Source organism: Oncorhynchus keta, chromosome 12 (genome assembly GCF_023373465.1).
Source record: "Oncorhynchus keta strain PuntledgeMale-10-30-2019 chromosome 12, Oket_V2, whole genome shotgun sequence".
NCBI lineage: Eukaryota > Metazoa > Chordata > Actinopteri > Salmoniformes > Salmonidae > Oncorhynchus > Oncorhynchus keta.
Window position 1 is genome coordinate 25,948,135 of NC_068432.1, and position 16,525 is coordinate 25,964,659.

The 16,525-nt window shown below is 41.2% G+C and overlaps 1 protein-coding gene across 2 annotated transcripts in view; it reads left to right on the plus strand.

Annotated features, from left to right (window-relative positions):
• The window catches only part of LOC118391174 (UV radiation resistance-associated gene protein-like), a 153,889-nt gene that overhangs the window by 9,866 nt on the left and 127,498 nt on the right, over nt 1-16,525 (plus strand). For both annotated transcript variants that reach the window (XM_052457896.1, XM_035782280.2), the window contains exons 3-6: nt 5,200-5,234; nt 14,798-14,959; nt 15,106-15,180; nt 15,295-15,380. In XM_052457896.1, coding sequence (XP_052313856.1) covers nt 5,200-5,234; nt 14,798-14,959; nt 15,106-15,180; nt 15,295-15,380 — 358 coding nt within the window. The remainder of the gene's footprint in view (nt 1-5,199; nt 5,235-14,797; nt 14,960-15,105; nt 15,181-15,294; nt 15,381-16,525) is intronic.

A 16,525-nucleotide genomic window follows, 5' to 3' on the forward strand; every position in this document is an offset into this window, starting at 1 on the left:
GGCTCAGACACAAGAGGCATGTGGCAGGGTCTACAGTCAATCACGGACTACAAGAAGAAACCCAGCCCAGTCACGGACCAGGATGTCTTGCTCCCAGGCAGACTAAATAACTTTTTTGCCCACTTTGAGGACAATACAGTGCCACTGACACGGCCTGCAACGAAAACATGCGGTCTCTCCTTCACTGCAGCCGAGGTGAGTAAGACATTTAAACGTGTTAACCCTCGCAAGGCTGCAGGCCCAGACGGCATCCCCAGCCGCGCCCTCAGAGCATGCGCAGACCAGCTGGCCGGTGTGTTTACGGACATATTCAATCAATCCCTATACCAGTCTGCTGTTCCCACATGCTTCAAGAGGGCCACCATTGTTCCTGTTCCCAAGAAAGCTAAGGTAACTGAGCTAAACGACTACCGCCCGTAGCACTCACTTCCGTCATCATGAAGTGCTTTGAGAGACTAGTCAAGGACCATATCACCTCCACCCTACCTGACACCCTAGACCCACTCCAATTTGCTTACCGCCCAAATAGGTCCACAGACGATGCAATCTCAACCACACTGCACACTGCCCTAACCCACCTGGACAAGAGGAATACCTATGTGAGAATGCTGTTCATCGACTACAGCTCGGCATTCAACACCATAGTACCCTCCAAGCTCGTCATCAAGCTCGAGACCCTGGGTCTCGACCCCGCCCTGTGCAACTGGGTACTGGACTTCCTGACGGGCCGCCCCCAGGTGGTGAGGGTAGGCAACAACATCTCCTCCCCGCTGATCCTCAACACGGGGGCCCCACAAGGGTGCGTTCTGAGCCCTCTCCTGTACTCCCTGTTCACCCACGACTGCGTGGCCACGCACGCCTCCAACTCAATCATCAAGTTTGTGGACGACACAACAGTGGTAGGCTTGATTACCAACAACGACGAGACGGCCTACAGGGAGGAGGTGAGGGCCCTCTGAGTGTGGTGTCAGGAAAATAACCTCACACTCAACGTCAACAAAACGAAGGAGATGATTGTGGACTTCAGGAAACAGCAGAGGGAACACCCCCCCTATCCACATCGATGGAACAGTAGTGGAGAGGGTGGCAAGTTTTAAGTTCCTCGGCATACACATCACAGACAAACTGAATTGGTCCACTCACACTGACAGCGTCATGAAGAAGGCGCAGCAGCGCCTCTTCAACCTCAGGAGGCTGAAGAAATTTGGCTTGTCACCAAAAGCACTCACAAACTTCTACAGATGCACAATCGAGAGCATCCTGGCGGGCTGTATCACCGCCTGGTACGGCAACTGCTCCGCCCTCAACCGTAAGGCTCTCCAGAGGGTAGTGAGGTCTGCACAACGCATCACCGGGGGCAAACTACCTGCCCTCCAGGACACCTACACCACCCGATGTTACAGGAAGGCCATAAAGATCATCAAGGACATCAACCACCCGAACCACTGCCTGTTCACCCCGCTATCATCCAGAAGGCGAGGTCAGTACAGGTGCATCAAAGCTGGGACCGAGAGACTGAAAAACAGCTTCTATCTCAAGGCCATCAGACTGTTAAACAGCCACCACTAACATTGAGTGGCTGCTGCCAACACACTGTCATTGACACTGACCCAACTCCAGCCACTTTAATAATGGGAATTGATGGGAAATGATGTAAATATATCACTAGCCACTTTAAACAATGCTACCTTATATAATGTTACTTACCCTACATTATTCATCTCATATGCATACGTATATACTGTACTCTACATCATCGACTGCATCCTTATGTAATACATGTATCACTAGCCACTTTAACTATGCCACTTTGTTTACTTTGTCTACATACTCATCTCATATGTATATACTGTACTCGATACCATCTACTGTATGCTGCTCTGTACCATCACTCATTCATATATCCTTATGTAAATATTCTTTATCCCCTTACACTGTGTATAAGACAGTAGTTTTGGAATTGTTAGTTAGATTACTTGTTGGTTATCACTGCATTGTCGGAACTAGAAGCACAAGCATTTCGCTACACTCGCATTAACATCTGCTAACCATGTGTATGTGACAAATAAAATTTGATTTGATTTGAAGATCACATCAGTGACTCAACCCACTCAAGTGATGCACCCCTCCTAGGGATGGCATGAAAGAGCACCAGTAAGCCAGTGACTCAGCCCCTGTAATAGGTTTAGAGGCAGAGAATCCCAGTGGAAAGAGGGGAACCAGCCAGGCAGAGACAGCAAGGGCGGTTCGTTGCTCCGGAGCCTTTCCGTTCACCTTCACACTCCAAGGGCCAGACTACACTCAATCATATGACCCACCGAAGAGATGAGTATTCAGTAAAGACTTAAAGGTTGAGACCGAGTCTGCGTCTCTCACATGGGTAGGCAGACCATTTCATAAAAATGAAGCTCTATAGGAGAAAGCCCTGCCTCCAGCTGTTTGCTTAGAAATTCTAGGGACAATTAGGAGGCCTGAGTCTTGTGACCGTAGCGTACGTGTAGGTATGTATGGCAGGGCCAAATCAGAGAGATAGGTAGGAGCAAGCCCATGTAATGCTTTGTAGGTTAGCAGTAAGACCTTGAAATCAGCCCTTGCCTTGACAGGAAGCCAGTGTAGGCAGGCTAGTACTGGAGTATTATGATCAAATTTTTTGGTTCTAGTCAGGATTCTAGCAATCGTATTTAGCACTAACTGAAGTTTATTTAGTGCTTTATCCGGGTAGCTGGAGAGTAGAGCATTGCAATAGTCTAACCTCGAAGTAACAAAAGCATGGATTAATTTTTCTGCATCATTTTTGGACAGATATTTTCTGATTTTAGCCATTGTTACGTAGATGGAAAAAAGTTGTCCTTGAAACAGTCTCGATATGTTCGTCAAAAGAGAGATCAGGGTCCAGGATAACGCCGAGGTCCTTCACAGTTGTATTTGAGACGACTGTACAACTATTAAGATTAATTGTCAGATTCAACAGAAGATCTCTTTGTTTCTTGGGACCTAGAACAAGCATCTCTGTTTTGTCCGAGTTTAAAAGTAGAAAGTTTGCAGCCATCCACTTCCTTATGTCTGAAACACAGGCTTCCAGCGAGGGCAATTTTGGGGCTTCACCATGTTATGTTTTCGAATGACATCCCCAAGAGCTAAAATATATAGTGAAAACAATAGTGGTCCTAAAACGGAACCTTGAGGAACTCCGAAATTTACAGTTGATTTGTCAGAGGGCAAACCATTCAGAGACAAGCTGATATCTTTCCGACAGATAAGATCTAAACCAGGCCAGAACTTGTCCGTGTAGACCAATTTGGGTTTCCAATCTCTCCAAAAGAATGTGGTGATCGATGGTATCAAAAGCAGCACTAAGGTCTAGGAGCATGAGGACAGATGCAGAGCCTCAGTCTGATGCCATTAAAAGGTAATTTACCACCTTCACAAAACCAGACTGAAGCATTTCGTAAACATTGTCTTCAGGAAGGCAGTGAGTTGCTGCGCAACAGGAATGGAAGATTCGATATAGGCCGATAGTTTTAAAAATATTTTCTGGGTCAAGGTTTGGCTTTTTCAAGAGAGGCTTTATTACTGCCACTTTTAGTGAGTTTGGTACACATCTGGTAGATAGAGAGACATTTATTATGTTCAACATAGGAGGGCCAAGCACAGGAAGCAGCTCTTTCAGTAGTTTAGTTGGAATAGGGTCCAGTATGCAGCTTGAAGGTTTAGAGGCCATGATTATTTTCATCGTTGTGTCAAGATATATATATATATATAGTACTAAAAGTGTCTCTCTTGATTGTCTTGAGTGTCTCTCTTGTTCCTAGGTCCTGGCAGAGTTGTGCAGACTCAGAACAACTGAGCTTTGAAGGAATACTCAGATTTAAAGAGGAGTCCGTAATTTGCTTTCTAATAATCATGATATTTTCCTCAAAGAAGTTCATGAATTTATTACTGCTGCAGTGAAAGCCATCCTCACTTGGGGGATGCTGCTTTTTAGTTAGCTTTGCAACAGCATAAAAAAATAAATTTTGGAGTTTTCTTATTTTCCTCAATTAAGTTCGAAAAATAGGATGACCGAGCAGCAGTGAGGGCTCTTCGATACTGCACGGTACTGTCTTTCCAAGCTAGTCCGAAGACTTCCAATTTGGTGTGGCGCCATTTCCGTTCCAATTTTCTGGAAGCTTGCTTCAGAGCTCGGGTATTTTCTGTATACCAGGGAGCTAGTTTCTTATGAGAAATGTTTTTAGGGGTGTAACTGCATCTAGGGTATTGCGCAAAGTTAAATTGAGTTCCTCAGTTAGGTGGTTAACTGATTTTTGTCCTCTGGCGTCCTTGGGCAGGCAGAGAGAATCTGGAAGGGCATCAAGGAATCTTTGTGTTGTCTGTGAATTTATAGCATGACTTTTGATGCTTCTTGGTTGGGGTCTGAGCAGATTATTTGTTGCAATTGCAAACATAATAAAATGGTGGTCCGATAGTCCAGGATTATGAGGAAAAACATTAAGATCCACAACATTTATTCCATGGGACAAAACTAGGTCCAGAGTATGACTGTGACAGTAAGTAGATCCAGAGACATGTTGGACAAAACCCACTGAGTCGATGATGGCTCCGAAAGCCTTTTGGAGTGGGTCTGTGGACTTTTCTATGTGAATATTAAAGTCACCAAAAATTAGAATATTATCTGCTATGACTACAAGGTCCGATAGGAATTCAGGGAACTCAATGAGGAACGCTGTATATGGCCCAGGAGGCCTGTAAACAGTAGCTATAAAAAGTGATTGAGTAGGCTGCATAGATTTCATGACTAGAAGCTCAAAAGACAAAAACGCCTTTATTTTTTTTTGTAAATTGAAATTTGCTATCGTAAATGTTAGCAACACCTCCGCCTTTGCGGGATGCACGGGGGATATGGTCACTAGTGTAACCAGGAGGTGAGGCCTCATTTAACACAGTAAATTCATCAGGCTTAAGCCATGTTTCAGTCAGGACAATCACATCAAGATTATGATCAGTGACTAGTTCATTGACTATAATTGCCTTTGAAGTAAGGGATCTAACATTAAGTAGCCCTATTTTGAGATGTGAGGTATCTCTTTCAATAATGACAGGAATAGAGGTGATCTTTATCCTCGTGAGATTGCTAAGGCTCAATATCTGTTTGAGAATGCTTTAAAATGAATTTAACCTGTTTTTTGCCTTCCCTTGCAGACTTTTACAAGAGTGAAGTCATCCGAGGTTCATTGGTGAGTGTCATTCTTTTCAAAAGAACAAACATGTGTTGGATAGATTCTACATTAATTTGCCAAAGAAGGCTGCCTGGCCGCACACAAAATGACTATAGCACCAGCTATGGAATGTCATAGCAATCCATTTTGTGTGGATTTTGTTGTATGATTTGTCTGCTTATGTCTGTGGAAGCACACTACCGGTTATATGCTTAGTTCCATTCAGAGGACACAAGAATAGAAACAAGTGACAGCACGGCCAGCCAAAAGGTTTATCACTACCCCTGTCCAGGTTTACGCACTCTGCCACGCCCACAACGTGTTTGTGTGTGTGTACATGTGAGAGTGAACAGTGGGCACTTTCTCCAGTGCTGCTGTGTGGAAAGAGGGCATGCTTCCTCCATTTCCCCATTGCAGAGGAGTGTTGTCTGCAAGCCAGTACATGGACTCAGGTCAGCCGCCTTGGTGATTGTTTCTAACACAATCAAGTCAATTAGCCTACCTTTCACTTCCTCTCATCTGTCAAAACAGTTGCTGAAAGAACACCTAATATTACCTAAAGTAACTCGACCAAAAAAAGCACTTGTTTGTTTCGTTTGAATTCAGACTTGGATGTATCAACATTGCACAGGTTGGCCACACCAGGATGGTGTTGTGACCATGAATCTGACTGCTTTAAATGGGAGTCATCACTGATACACACAGTGTCAGCAAGCTCCCATCTCCTTGTCTCCATAGCTTCACAGAGGGCAATGCACAGTGTTTTACTGTACTGTATGGTCTCTTATTGACAGTTGCATATGTGCAATAAGGCCAAGAACAACAGAAAACAGTCAACGTCTCTGTTCTTGGCATGCGCTAATCTCTTTCTTCATGTTGTACCCCAGTCATATAAACAACAGACAGGAAGGTGGAAAGCAGCCTTGTAGCAACACACTGTATGAGACAAGAGGAAACAAACAGGCTTACATACTGTATGTATAAAATATGCGCAAGCGTCCATTGTACTATTTCTCTCTCTCTCTCTAAACGTGTTCATAGCATGTCTGCCATTGTGTTCTGCAAGACGCCATTCAGCAAAATCAGATATTGCCTTCTCAGCAATGGCTCTATTAACACAACGTCCTTGGATTCAGTCGGAAGTTTCGATATTTTTATTTTCCTCGTTTGCAGGGAACCGATTGTCCTACACCCTCTGTGGAATAGCAGCTGCTACGCGCTCCCTTCTCTGCATGGAGTCTGTGATGAATGCTGCCAAGTAGAGCAGCAGACCATTACCAACATGCCAAATGTAGAATCATGAGCTGGCCTAAGCTCTTTTCCAAGCCTACCTTTCCCTTACTTTCCAGGGCCCTAGTCTGAAATGTACTGCAGATTAAGCTCAGGATTGTGTCTGGCAGAGATCTGAAATCTGCCTTTGTATTGAAAATGTCAGCATTCCTCCATGACCTTTGTTTGTTCTATAGTGTTTTTGTCTGTTTCCCCGTTGTCTTCTCTAGTCTGTCAAAGGAGCTTGCTCCTTTCTGCCCACCCCCACCGTAGGGCGAGGGTGAGGATCAAACGGTGGCAGTTTGCGCCACTGCTTACTCTGTTTGCTACAAATATATATGTTGTAACTTGTCACTCAGATCTTATAGGGATGGTGTGAGATTTTGCCAATCAAGCCTTTTTTCTACTTTCCCAGAGTCCCATTAATAAATGGATACATTTTTATGTCTGTGTGCAGTTTGAAGGACATTGAAGGTAATTTTGCAAGTCATTGCTAACTAGTGTTAGCCAATGACTGGAAGTCTATGGGAAAAGCTAGCAATTGCGCTAACGCTAGTTAGCAATTTTCTTCAAGCTGCACACAGAGACATAAAAATGGCATCCATGAGTTCATCTGACTCTTGGTAAGTAGAAAGTGTGTGTCTATCTATCTATCTATCTATCTATCTATCTATCTATCTAGCTAGCTAGCTAGCTAGCTAGCTAGCTAGCTATTAATTATTCATTGGATTGGCAGCAATGATTTAGCGGGTCGGGGCACTGCTGCTAGATGAATATAGCAGTCCAGGGTCTTTCACAGCAGGCAAAATGTGGCATGTGATGTCTTTACGGTGACATCAATGTTGCAGACAGATTTGGCTGCTGCGTTGGATTTGGCCTAAAAATCATATCATTTTATATATATTTTTTTAAATTATTATTTAATTTTTAAACTTTATGGGTGATTCTATATATATATATATATCTCAATGTCATAACCTATCATAATATGGTCATAACGCTGTCATGCTGAATATTTAGACCTATTGTGACTATATTGCATTTTGTTTATGGCTGGTTATGACATCTACATAAGTGGGCCAAAATCCACAAACCCTACCACGATAGTTATTTATGGGTGGTTATGACATCTATATATAAGAGTGCCAAAGCCCACATCCTACCACACAAGGCAAACCATTCCATTCTACTTGTAAATAATGTAACATTTCCTAAATTTGTAAGTTTTTATTACCATTGCAGTTGTACACACATCGATGTCATACATGCATAGCCCAGTGCGCTGATGACTTGGATGAATGCAGGAGTAGGACAAAACACCCTTATTAGCCTTTACAACAACAAAACATTTCCTGTGATGGTCTATAAATGCCCATATTTTGGAATCAGTTTGTTCACAACATAATTGTCCTCCATTGGTTTGCTTTAATATACATGTATACTTGGTGCTACCACTAGGGGGAGACATTTAAACAGTTAGCTGCAGGCCCAGTGAAAAAATGTCATTTGTCCATGTCTCCTTATTCATTCTGTTTTCATGTTTGTAACATTTATAAGTATGGCTTTGTTTCAGAAAAGATAACATGTTTATCTACATTTTGATGTGTATAGTCGTGGCCAAAAGTTTTGAGAATGACATAAATATTAATTTCCACAAAGTTTGCTGCTTCATTGTCTTTAGATATTTTTGTCAGATGTTACTTCAGTATTCCACAGAAGTATAATTACAAGCATTTCATAAGTGTCAAAGGCTTCTATTGACAATTACATGAAGTTGATGCAAAGAGTCAATATTTGCAGTGTTGACCCTACTTTTTCAAGACCTCTGTAATCCGCCCTGGCATGCTGTCAATTAACTTCTGGGCCACATCCTGACTGATGGCAGCCCATTCTTGCATAATCACTGCTTGGAGTTGGTTAGAATTTGTGTTTTTTTGTTTGTCCACCCGCCTCTTGAGGATTGACTACAAGTTCTCAATGAAATTAAAGTCTCAGGAGTTTCCTGGCCATGGACCCAAAATATCAATGTTTTGTTCCCCGAGCCACTTAGTTATTCCCCGAGCCACCTTTTGCCTTATGGCAAGGTGCTCCATCATGCTGGAAAAGGCATTGTTCGTCACCAAACTGTTCCTGGATGGTTGGGAGAAGTTGCTCTCGGAGGATGTGTTTTGTACCATTTTTTTAAATTCATGGCTGTGTTCCTGGGAAAAATTGTGAGTGAGCCCACTCCCTTGACTGAGAAGCAACCCCACACATGAATGGTCTCAGGATGCTTTACTGTTGGCATGACAGAGGACTGATGGTAGCTCTCATCTTGTCTTCTCTGGACAAGCTTTTTTCCGCACAAACAATCGGAAAGGGGATTCATCAGAGAAAATGACTTTACCCCAGTCCTCAGCAGTCAAATCCCTGTACCTTTTGCAGAATATCAGTCTGTTCCTGATGTTTTTCCTGGAGTGAAGGGGCTTCTTTGCGTCCTTCTTGACACCAGGCAATCCTCCAAAAGTCTTCGCCTCACTGTGCGTGCAGATGCACTCACACCTGCCTGCTGCCATTCCTGTACTGGTGGTGCCCTGAACCCGCAGCTGAATCAACTTTAGGAAACGGTCCTGGCGCTTGCTGGAATTTCTTGGGCACCCTGAAGCCTTCTTCACAACAATTGAACCGCTCTCCTTGATGTTCTTGATGATCCGATAAATGGTTGATTTTAGGTGCAATCTTACTGGCAGCAATATTCTTGCCCGTGAAGCCCTTTTTGTGCAAAGCAATGATGACTGCACATGTTTCCTTGTAGGTATCCATGGTTGACAGAAGAAGAACAATGATTCCAAGCACCACCCTCCTTTTGAAGCTTTCAGTCTGTTATTCGAACTCAATCAGCATGACAGAGTGATTTCCAGCCTTGTCGTCGTCAACACTCACACCTGTGTTAACGAGAGAATCACTGGCATGATGTCAGCTGGTCCTTTTGTGGCAGGGCTGAAATGCAGTGTAAATGTTTTTGGGGGATTCAGTTCATTTGCATGGCAAAAAGGGACTTTGCAATTAATCTGATCACTCTTCATAACATTCTGTAGTATATGCAAATTGCCATCATACAATATGAGGCAGCAGACTTTGTGAAAATTAATATTTGTGTCATTCTCAACTTTTGGCCACGACTGTAGTTCCAATTTTTGACTGAATGAAAAACTAAATATGTTCCCCTGCATATGATCATAGCCAGGCTAAATAATCTTAATTTGTAACGTTATGTAGCTAGCCAAGTCAATGAGATGTCTCAGATTAAATACATTTTCATTATAAACATTTTGGCTCATACTTTAAAAAATTATTATTATTATTATTATTATTTTTTTTTTTACAAACGATGTCAAGTATTAAGTGTATTTACATGAGTACATATGAACCATGCTAATAATGTATTTTAGGTTACTTTTTATGAAATGTGAATCCAACTGTTGCATGCTAACCTTTAACATTAGCTATCTCAGTGTTAGCTGTCCATGTTTTTTTGTTACAGTTAATAAACAGGCCTCTTCTATAATTCGTTAGTACAATTAGCATTGTATATAGAGTGAATCATATGAACTTTTACCTCAACGATGCATGGGTTTATTTACTGTATTTTTGCACACCACCACCATATTCAGTGATAGGGCAGCTAATGTTAGCTAAACAAACACTAACTAGATGGTAGCTAACTAGCTAGCTACATGAATAGTTGAGAGCTAGTTAGCAATGTTATGAAAACATTGAGACTGTGATTGTCATGTATTTGAGAATGTGTGAAACTGTTTGCTATAATATATTTGGTATAATTCGTTTTCAGCTTTTTTTTAGCGCTGTCACTGAATTGTAGCATACTCTATTCTGATTTATTTTCTTTATTTTTCAGAGAAAGTAATGCATCTGAAGACCTTGCTGCAGAAACAAACTTTCAAACGAAAGGAAACTTCTTGGCAGGGAAAAAACTAATTAGAATAAATAATACAATTTGAGAATGAAATCCTTTGTTGTAACAAATTCTTTAGTCATTAAAAACTTGTATAAAATCCACTTTAAGACACTGTCATGAAGCATTATGACCCTCCTGTGTCACTTTACTTGGACTTAGAAAATGCACTTTATGACACTGTCAGGAAGCATTATGACCCTCATAATTATATAAGCCAGATAGGCCGATCACATACATGCCCTTTATGTCAGTCAAAAAGAGGGTGTCTTGTCCTTCTCCTGAAATCTGCTCTTGCATTCATCCCAGTCATCAGCAACAGAGCACTGGAGTAGGTGCATGTCTGACATCAATGTGTGCGCAATTATAATTTCATATGGTCAATTTCAGAAAATGTTATATAGCAAACATACTGTTGACAAGTAGACCATGGTGTAATGGAATGGTTTGCCTTGAATGGTAGGTTGTGTGTGTTTTAACACTTTTATTTAGGTGTCATAATAACCAGCCTTAGAATAGTGCAATATATGTCATAACAGGTCTAAATGTATGTCATGACAGTGTTATGACCTTTATTATACAACGGGTGGGTTTAATCCTGAATACTGATTGGTTTCAACGAGTGGCGCGGCAGACTAAGTCACTGCATCTCAGTGCTTGAGGCATCACTACAGACACACTGGTTCGATTGCAGGCAGTATCACAACCGGCGGTGATTGGGAGTCCCATAGGGCAGCGCACAGTTGGCCCAGCGTCGTCTGGATTTGGCCGGTGTAGACCGTCATTGCGAATAAGAATTTGTTCTTTAACTGACTTGGTTCAAAATAAAATATAAAAGCCCATTCCAGCGGTTGTCTATTCCACAAGTTACCACCGGCTAAATCTATTGACGTTAAATTCCACTGTCTCATCAGCCCAGGCACTATAAAACACATGTAGACATGATCTCACATTTTCTTTTAGACTAACATTTAGTTTTCAACAGTGGAGATTTGTATACATCTTAATGTCTGTATCTTCGACATTTGCAACATTGTTTCAATATTCAAATTCTATCTCCAACTGTCCCATAGGAGTCGGGACGAGAGAGAGTGGCAGGCAGCGTTAATCAATCAGTCGAACACACGAATCAGCTGGCATTTTAATGAATTTAAACAAAGAAATGTACATTTAAAAAAAAAAGAGGTCAAACGAAACGAAGTGTAGCTAGTTTGCAATGATTGTGTTAGCTGTGTTGTTGGCTAGCTCCTGTGAACAAAAGTATCCTGACGAGAGAGCACATTTTCTATGCCAGGCGAAATCGTGCCTCATTAACGACAGCTCATTGTTATGGATGTATCCAAATAAATGGCACTAGAAAACAGTTTAAACAGCAGCTACAGTTGTTAAGAATGTCAGCCAATATGGCAATGGAACATTTAGAACGAATGACTGGGTTGCGTCCATAGATACAGAACAAAAATACTGAATGACTGGGTCGCGTCTCTCGCAGCCATAACGACCAGCCCCCTTGGCTACCAACCCTAGATTTGTTTTGGGACTATATAATGTGGAAGGATGAAATAGTTTGAATAAATTCATTAACTAATTTTGATTTTTCATTAGTTGAATATGTTGGTAACCGGTTGGGTAAACGTGATAAAGCCCCCGAAGCCGGTGTTTTGGAGGATATATTGGCACGGTTAACACCGGCCCTCGACCAACAACACCCATGCCAATATATCCTCCAAACACCAGCTTTTCGTGCATTATCACTATATTATGACAGGTTATGACAAGTTGTCAGCTGTTATGACATGGTTATGGTGTCAAGTAAAGTTTTACCTATGTTTTCTTTTATAATAGCTTTGGTGTACAATTAAAAGTCAAATACACTGCATTTCTAACAGTCAACAATAATCTAATGAATTCAGGCCTTGTGAAATTATACCGAGGCTAAATATAAGCAATCCACAACCACAAGACCCACAAATAATGTCATTGTTTTATCAAAATTGTATAACCTGCTTTTTTGCGATAATCAATGATCTGGATTTCAAGTCTGTCTATGAAAATGCCCTTTTTGTTACACATTTAATGAGAACCATGCATAATGCACATTCACTAATAATGTCTACCTTCTTTTAGCAGGCATTATTTATGAGACTTGCTAACACTGGTCTCCTGAACAATCTCTGAAGCACAAGCCCATGTGCTAGTGAGTAGCCAGCTATTCTCTTAAATTGAATGTTTAGCCAACATGGATTTATTTGCTAGCTAACAAGGTTGGTAGAACAGTTGAATTGTTATGATCACACCTTTCTGTCTGTCTCCAACTGTTTGAACAGCATGCTAGCCTGTCTACTTGTTAAAATGTTGAATTCAAGTGGCCTACCTTGTTTCTCAGAATGAGAACGAGTTGCCAATTCCTTATATAATTGTGTTTTATGCTTATTGCATATTTATAAAACAGACTAGACGGCTAGTGTAACAGTATTTGGCTAAAATGCTGCTAGCGGTACATGGTCCCGCAATAACACGTGTAACAAACTGAGCATTCATTTTCCAGAACCAATGTTCATTGATACTACCATTTTAATTAGTGTCTGTTCTGCGTGCAATTTGAGGAGTTAACCTTTAACTTCTCTATTACAGTAAAATAATGTCTAAATGCGTTTTGGTGTCCATATGGCTGATTTCAAATGCATGCTTTTCAACCGTTCGCTGCCTACACCCGCACGCCCGACTAGCATCACCACCCTGGATGGTGCCGACCTAGAATATGTGGACATCTATAAGTACCTAGGTGTCTGGCTAAACTGCAAACTCTTCTTCCGGACTCCAATCCAAAATCAAATCTAGAGTCGGCTTTCTATTTCGCAACAAAGCCTCCTTCACTCACGCGGCCAAACTTACCCTAGTAAAACTGACTATCCTACCGATCCTCGACTTCGGCGATGTCATCTACAAAATAGCTTCCAATACTCAGCAGTTTATCACAGTGCCATCCGTTTTGTTACTAAAGCACCTTACACCACCCACCACTGCGACCTGTATGCTCTAGTCAGCTGGCCCTCGCTACATCTTCGCCTCCAGACCCACTGGCTCCAGGTCATCTACAAGTCTATGTTAGGTAAAGCTCTGCCTTATCTCAGTTCACTGGTCACGATGGCAACACCCACCCGTAGAACACGCTCCAGCAGGTGTATCTCACTGATCATCGCTAAAGCCAAAACCTCATTTGGCCGCCTTTCCTTCCAGTTCTCTGCTGCCTGCGACTGGAACGAATTGCAGAAATCTCTGAAGTTGGAGACTTTTATCTCTCTCACCAACTTTAAACATCTGCTATCTGAGCAGCTAACCGATCGCTGCAGCTGTACATAGTCCATCGGTATATAGCCCACCCAATTTACCTACCTCATCCCCATACTGTTTTTATTTTATTTACCTTTCTGCTCTTTTGCACACCAGTATCTCTACCTGCACATGTTCATCTGATAATTTATCACTCCAGTGTTAATCTGCTAAATTGTAATGATTCACTCCTATGGCCTATTTATTGCCTACCTCCTCATGCCTTTTGCACACAATGTATATAGATTATTTTTTTTCTACTGTTATTGACTTGTTTATTGTTTACTCCATGTGTAACTCTGTGTTGTTGTCTGTTCACACTGCTATGCTTTATCTTGGCCAGGTCACAGTTGTAAATGAGAACTTGTTCTCAACTAGCCAACCTAGTTAATAAAGGTGAAATAAAAACAATTCTGTTGTACCAAACCTCAAATGCAAATAGTGAGTTGAAACCGCTTGTCAGAGAGGAAGAAGTGATCTCTCAAATTTGTGAGTGGCAGAGGAAGGGGCTTGGGGGGAGTGTCTGTGAGAGAGAAATGGAAAGGTACACACAGCACAGAAGTAGCGAAGGAGATTAGACCAAAAAGACTACTCTCATGAAAATAAAAAAAACTAGATGTTTGCTATACAGGCATTTGGAATGTCGCGCTAATTCGATATATCACCGGCTCTTGGTTAGAGTAACCTAGAGCTCCGTCTGAAACCCTGTGAGATTTTATGATGACAAATCACCTCAGGATATTGATGTTGGATTTGTAAATATTTGTCCAGACTTTTGTAAGTGGGACAACAGTTACATGACAGATAAATTAACAATTAACATCCTGGTTCAGCACCATTTTGTGTGCTCGAGTCACTTTCACACACACTATTGACACACATTAGAATTTGTCATTTGAACAAATTAAACACTTGGTTGTTTTCATTTGCAATATTACTTGAACTGGAACTAATCAAAACGTTCCATCTCAGTGGGATCATTCATTCAGCTGCATAATCCCTTGTCTTGGCCTGTCTTTGTCAGAATCCAACATGGCGGAGCCTGGACTTTGGCATGCTGCCGGACCTCCTTGACACTTCTGTGTCCTGCTTCGTGGTGAGGATCTGGGGCGGTTGGGAGGAACAGTTCACACTCCTCATAGAGTGGAAGGTCAACCTGGATGGGCTCAGATACACAGGGCAGCAGGTCAGTGTGTAAACGCACACGCTCATAAAATGTAGGCTACTTTGGGATGTATGCTGACTAGCATCCATGCAGTCATCTAGACAATAACAGCCTTTCTCTTCTTTTAATACAGACATACTAAATGCCACTGCTTTGTTCCTCCACAGATCCGCTCCAGGAATCCAAATGAAATCATATTTGGATTGAATGATGGCTACTATGCAAGTGACTTTGATCATAAGGTACTGCCGACTTTGATCCAGGAATTATGTCCCTAATATAGACCATAAACATTCTATAAGTAGTTTTTCTATGTTTTGTTTTGTTATTGTAAGGTTGAAATGTGCCTATTTCAGGACCACTCTGAAAGGAAGAAGAACAGTTTACTCCTTGTGGACCAGAGTTCAGTGAGGAACTCCTACAGTGTCTTCTCTCTGCTGAGGTGAAACAGGCCGCACCCACCAAACACTCTCACACACAAGACGCTGGACACGTAACAGCATCTCCCATAGGACAGCTAGTATGGAGCTATTTCAGTGCCAACAGAAATTGTATTTGAATTCCATCATTTTGAATTGGTATTATTAAATTTAAATTTCCTATTTTTTAGTTTGTAGTGCACAAATTGAATCATTTAATTAATACATTGAACTTGTATTTCATGATTTGAAACTAAATTTAATGAATTTTGCATTCAGTTTTAAACAAATTAATTAATATATTCAATTAGCATAGGGCCCCACAGTGGAGATGTCATAATACCCATAAAACTTAAGGTCAAGTAAGGAAATCGTTCCAAATGTTTTTCCATAATTCATTTTTTCAATAAGGGATTTTATAAACACTTAAAATAAGGGCTGTGTTTAATGTAGGCTTACCCTGGCTTGACGTTTTGATAACCTTGTAAATCTGTTAAAAAAGCTATATCAATATATTCATCTCTATTTACTCTGATTTGAAAATGCTAATTAGCATAAAAGTAGACATCATGCAAAACTACAAATCCCTGCAAGCTCCTGTATGTCATCTCTAGCTAACAGGTGTTGTGTCAATTGAAAACCTGCACAAGACGGTTCACAGAATTGTCAATTTAAGAAATTTAGACTATGTTCCTTACTGCATTTAACTAACATTAGATAGTTGATCCAGAGATAATGCCGAATTGAGGTAAATATAATTATCGTCCAGTTCATGGCATTTGTAGTTCTTTATGATAGCCACATTAGCAGCTAATTAGCATGTTATTTTTGAGGGGTTAATACAGGCGAATACAGTGCCTTCGGAGAGTCTGAAGGCACTGTAAGGTCTGAAACCCCTTGACTTTTTCCACATTTTGTCACGTTACAGCCTTATTCTAAAATTGATAAAATGAATCCCTCAGCAATCTGCACACAATACTCCATAATAACAAAGCGAAAACAGGTTTTTAGAAATATTTGCAAATTTATTAGAAATAACAAAAACAGACCTTATTTACATACAATTGAATTCGGAAGTTTACATACACCTTAGCCAAATACAAATACGTTTTTCACAATTCCTGACATTTAATCCTAGTAAAAATTCCCTGTCTTAGGTCAGTTAGGA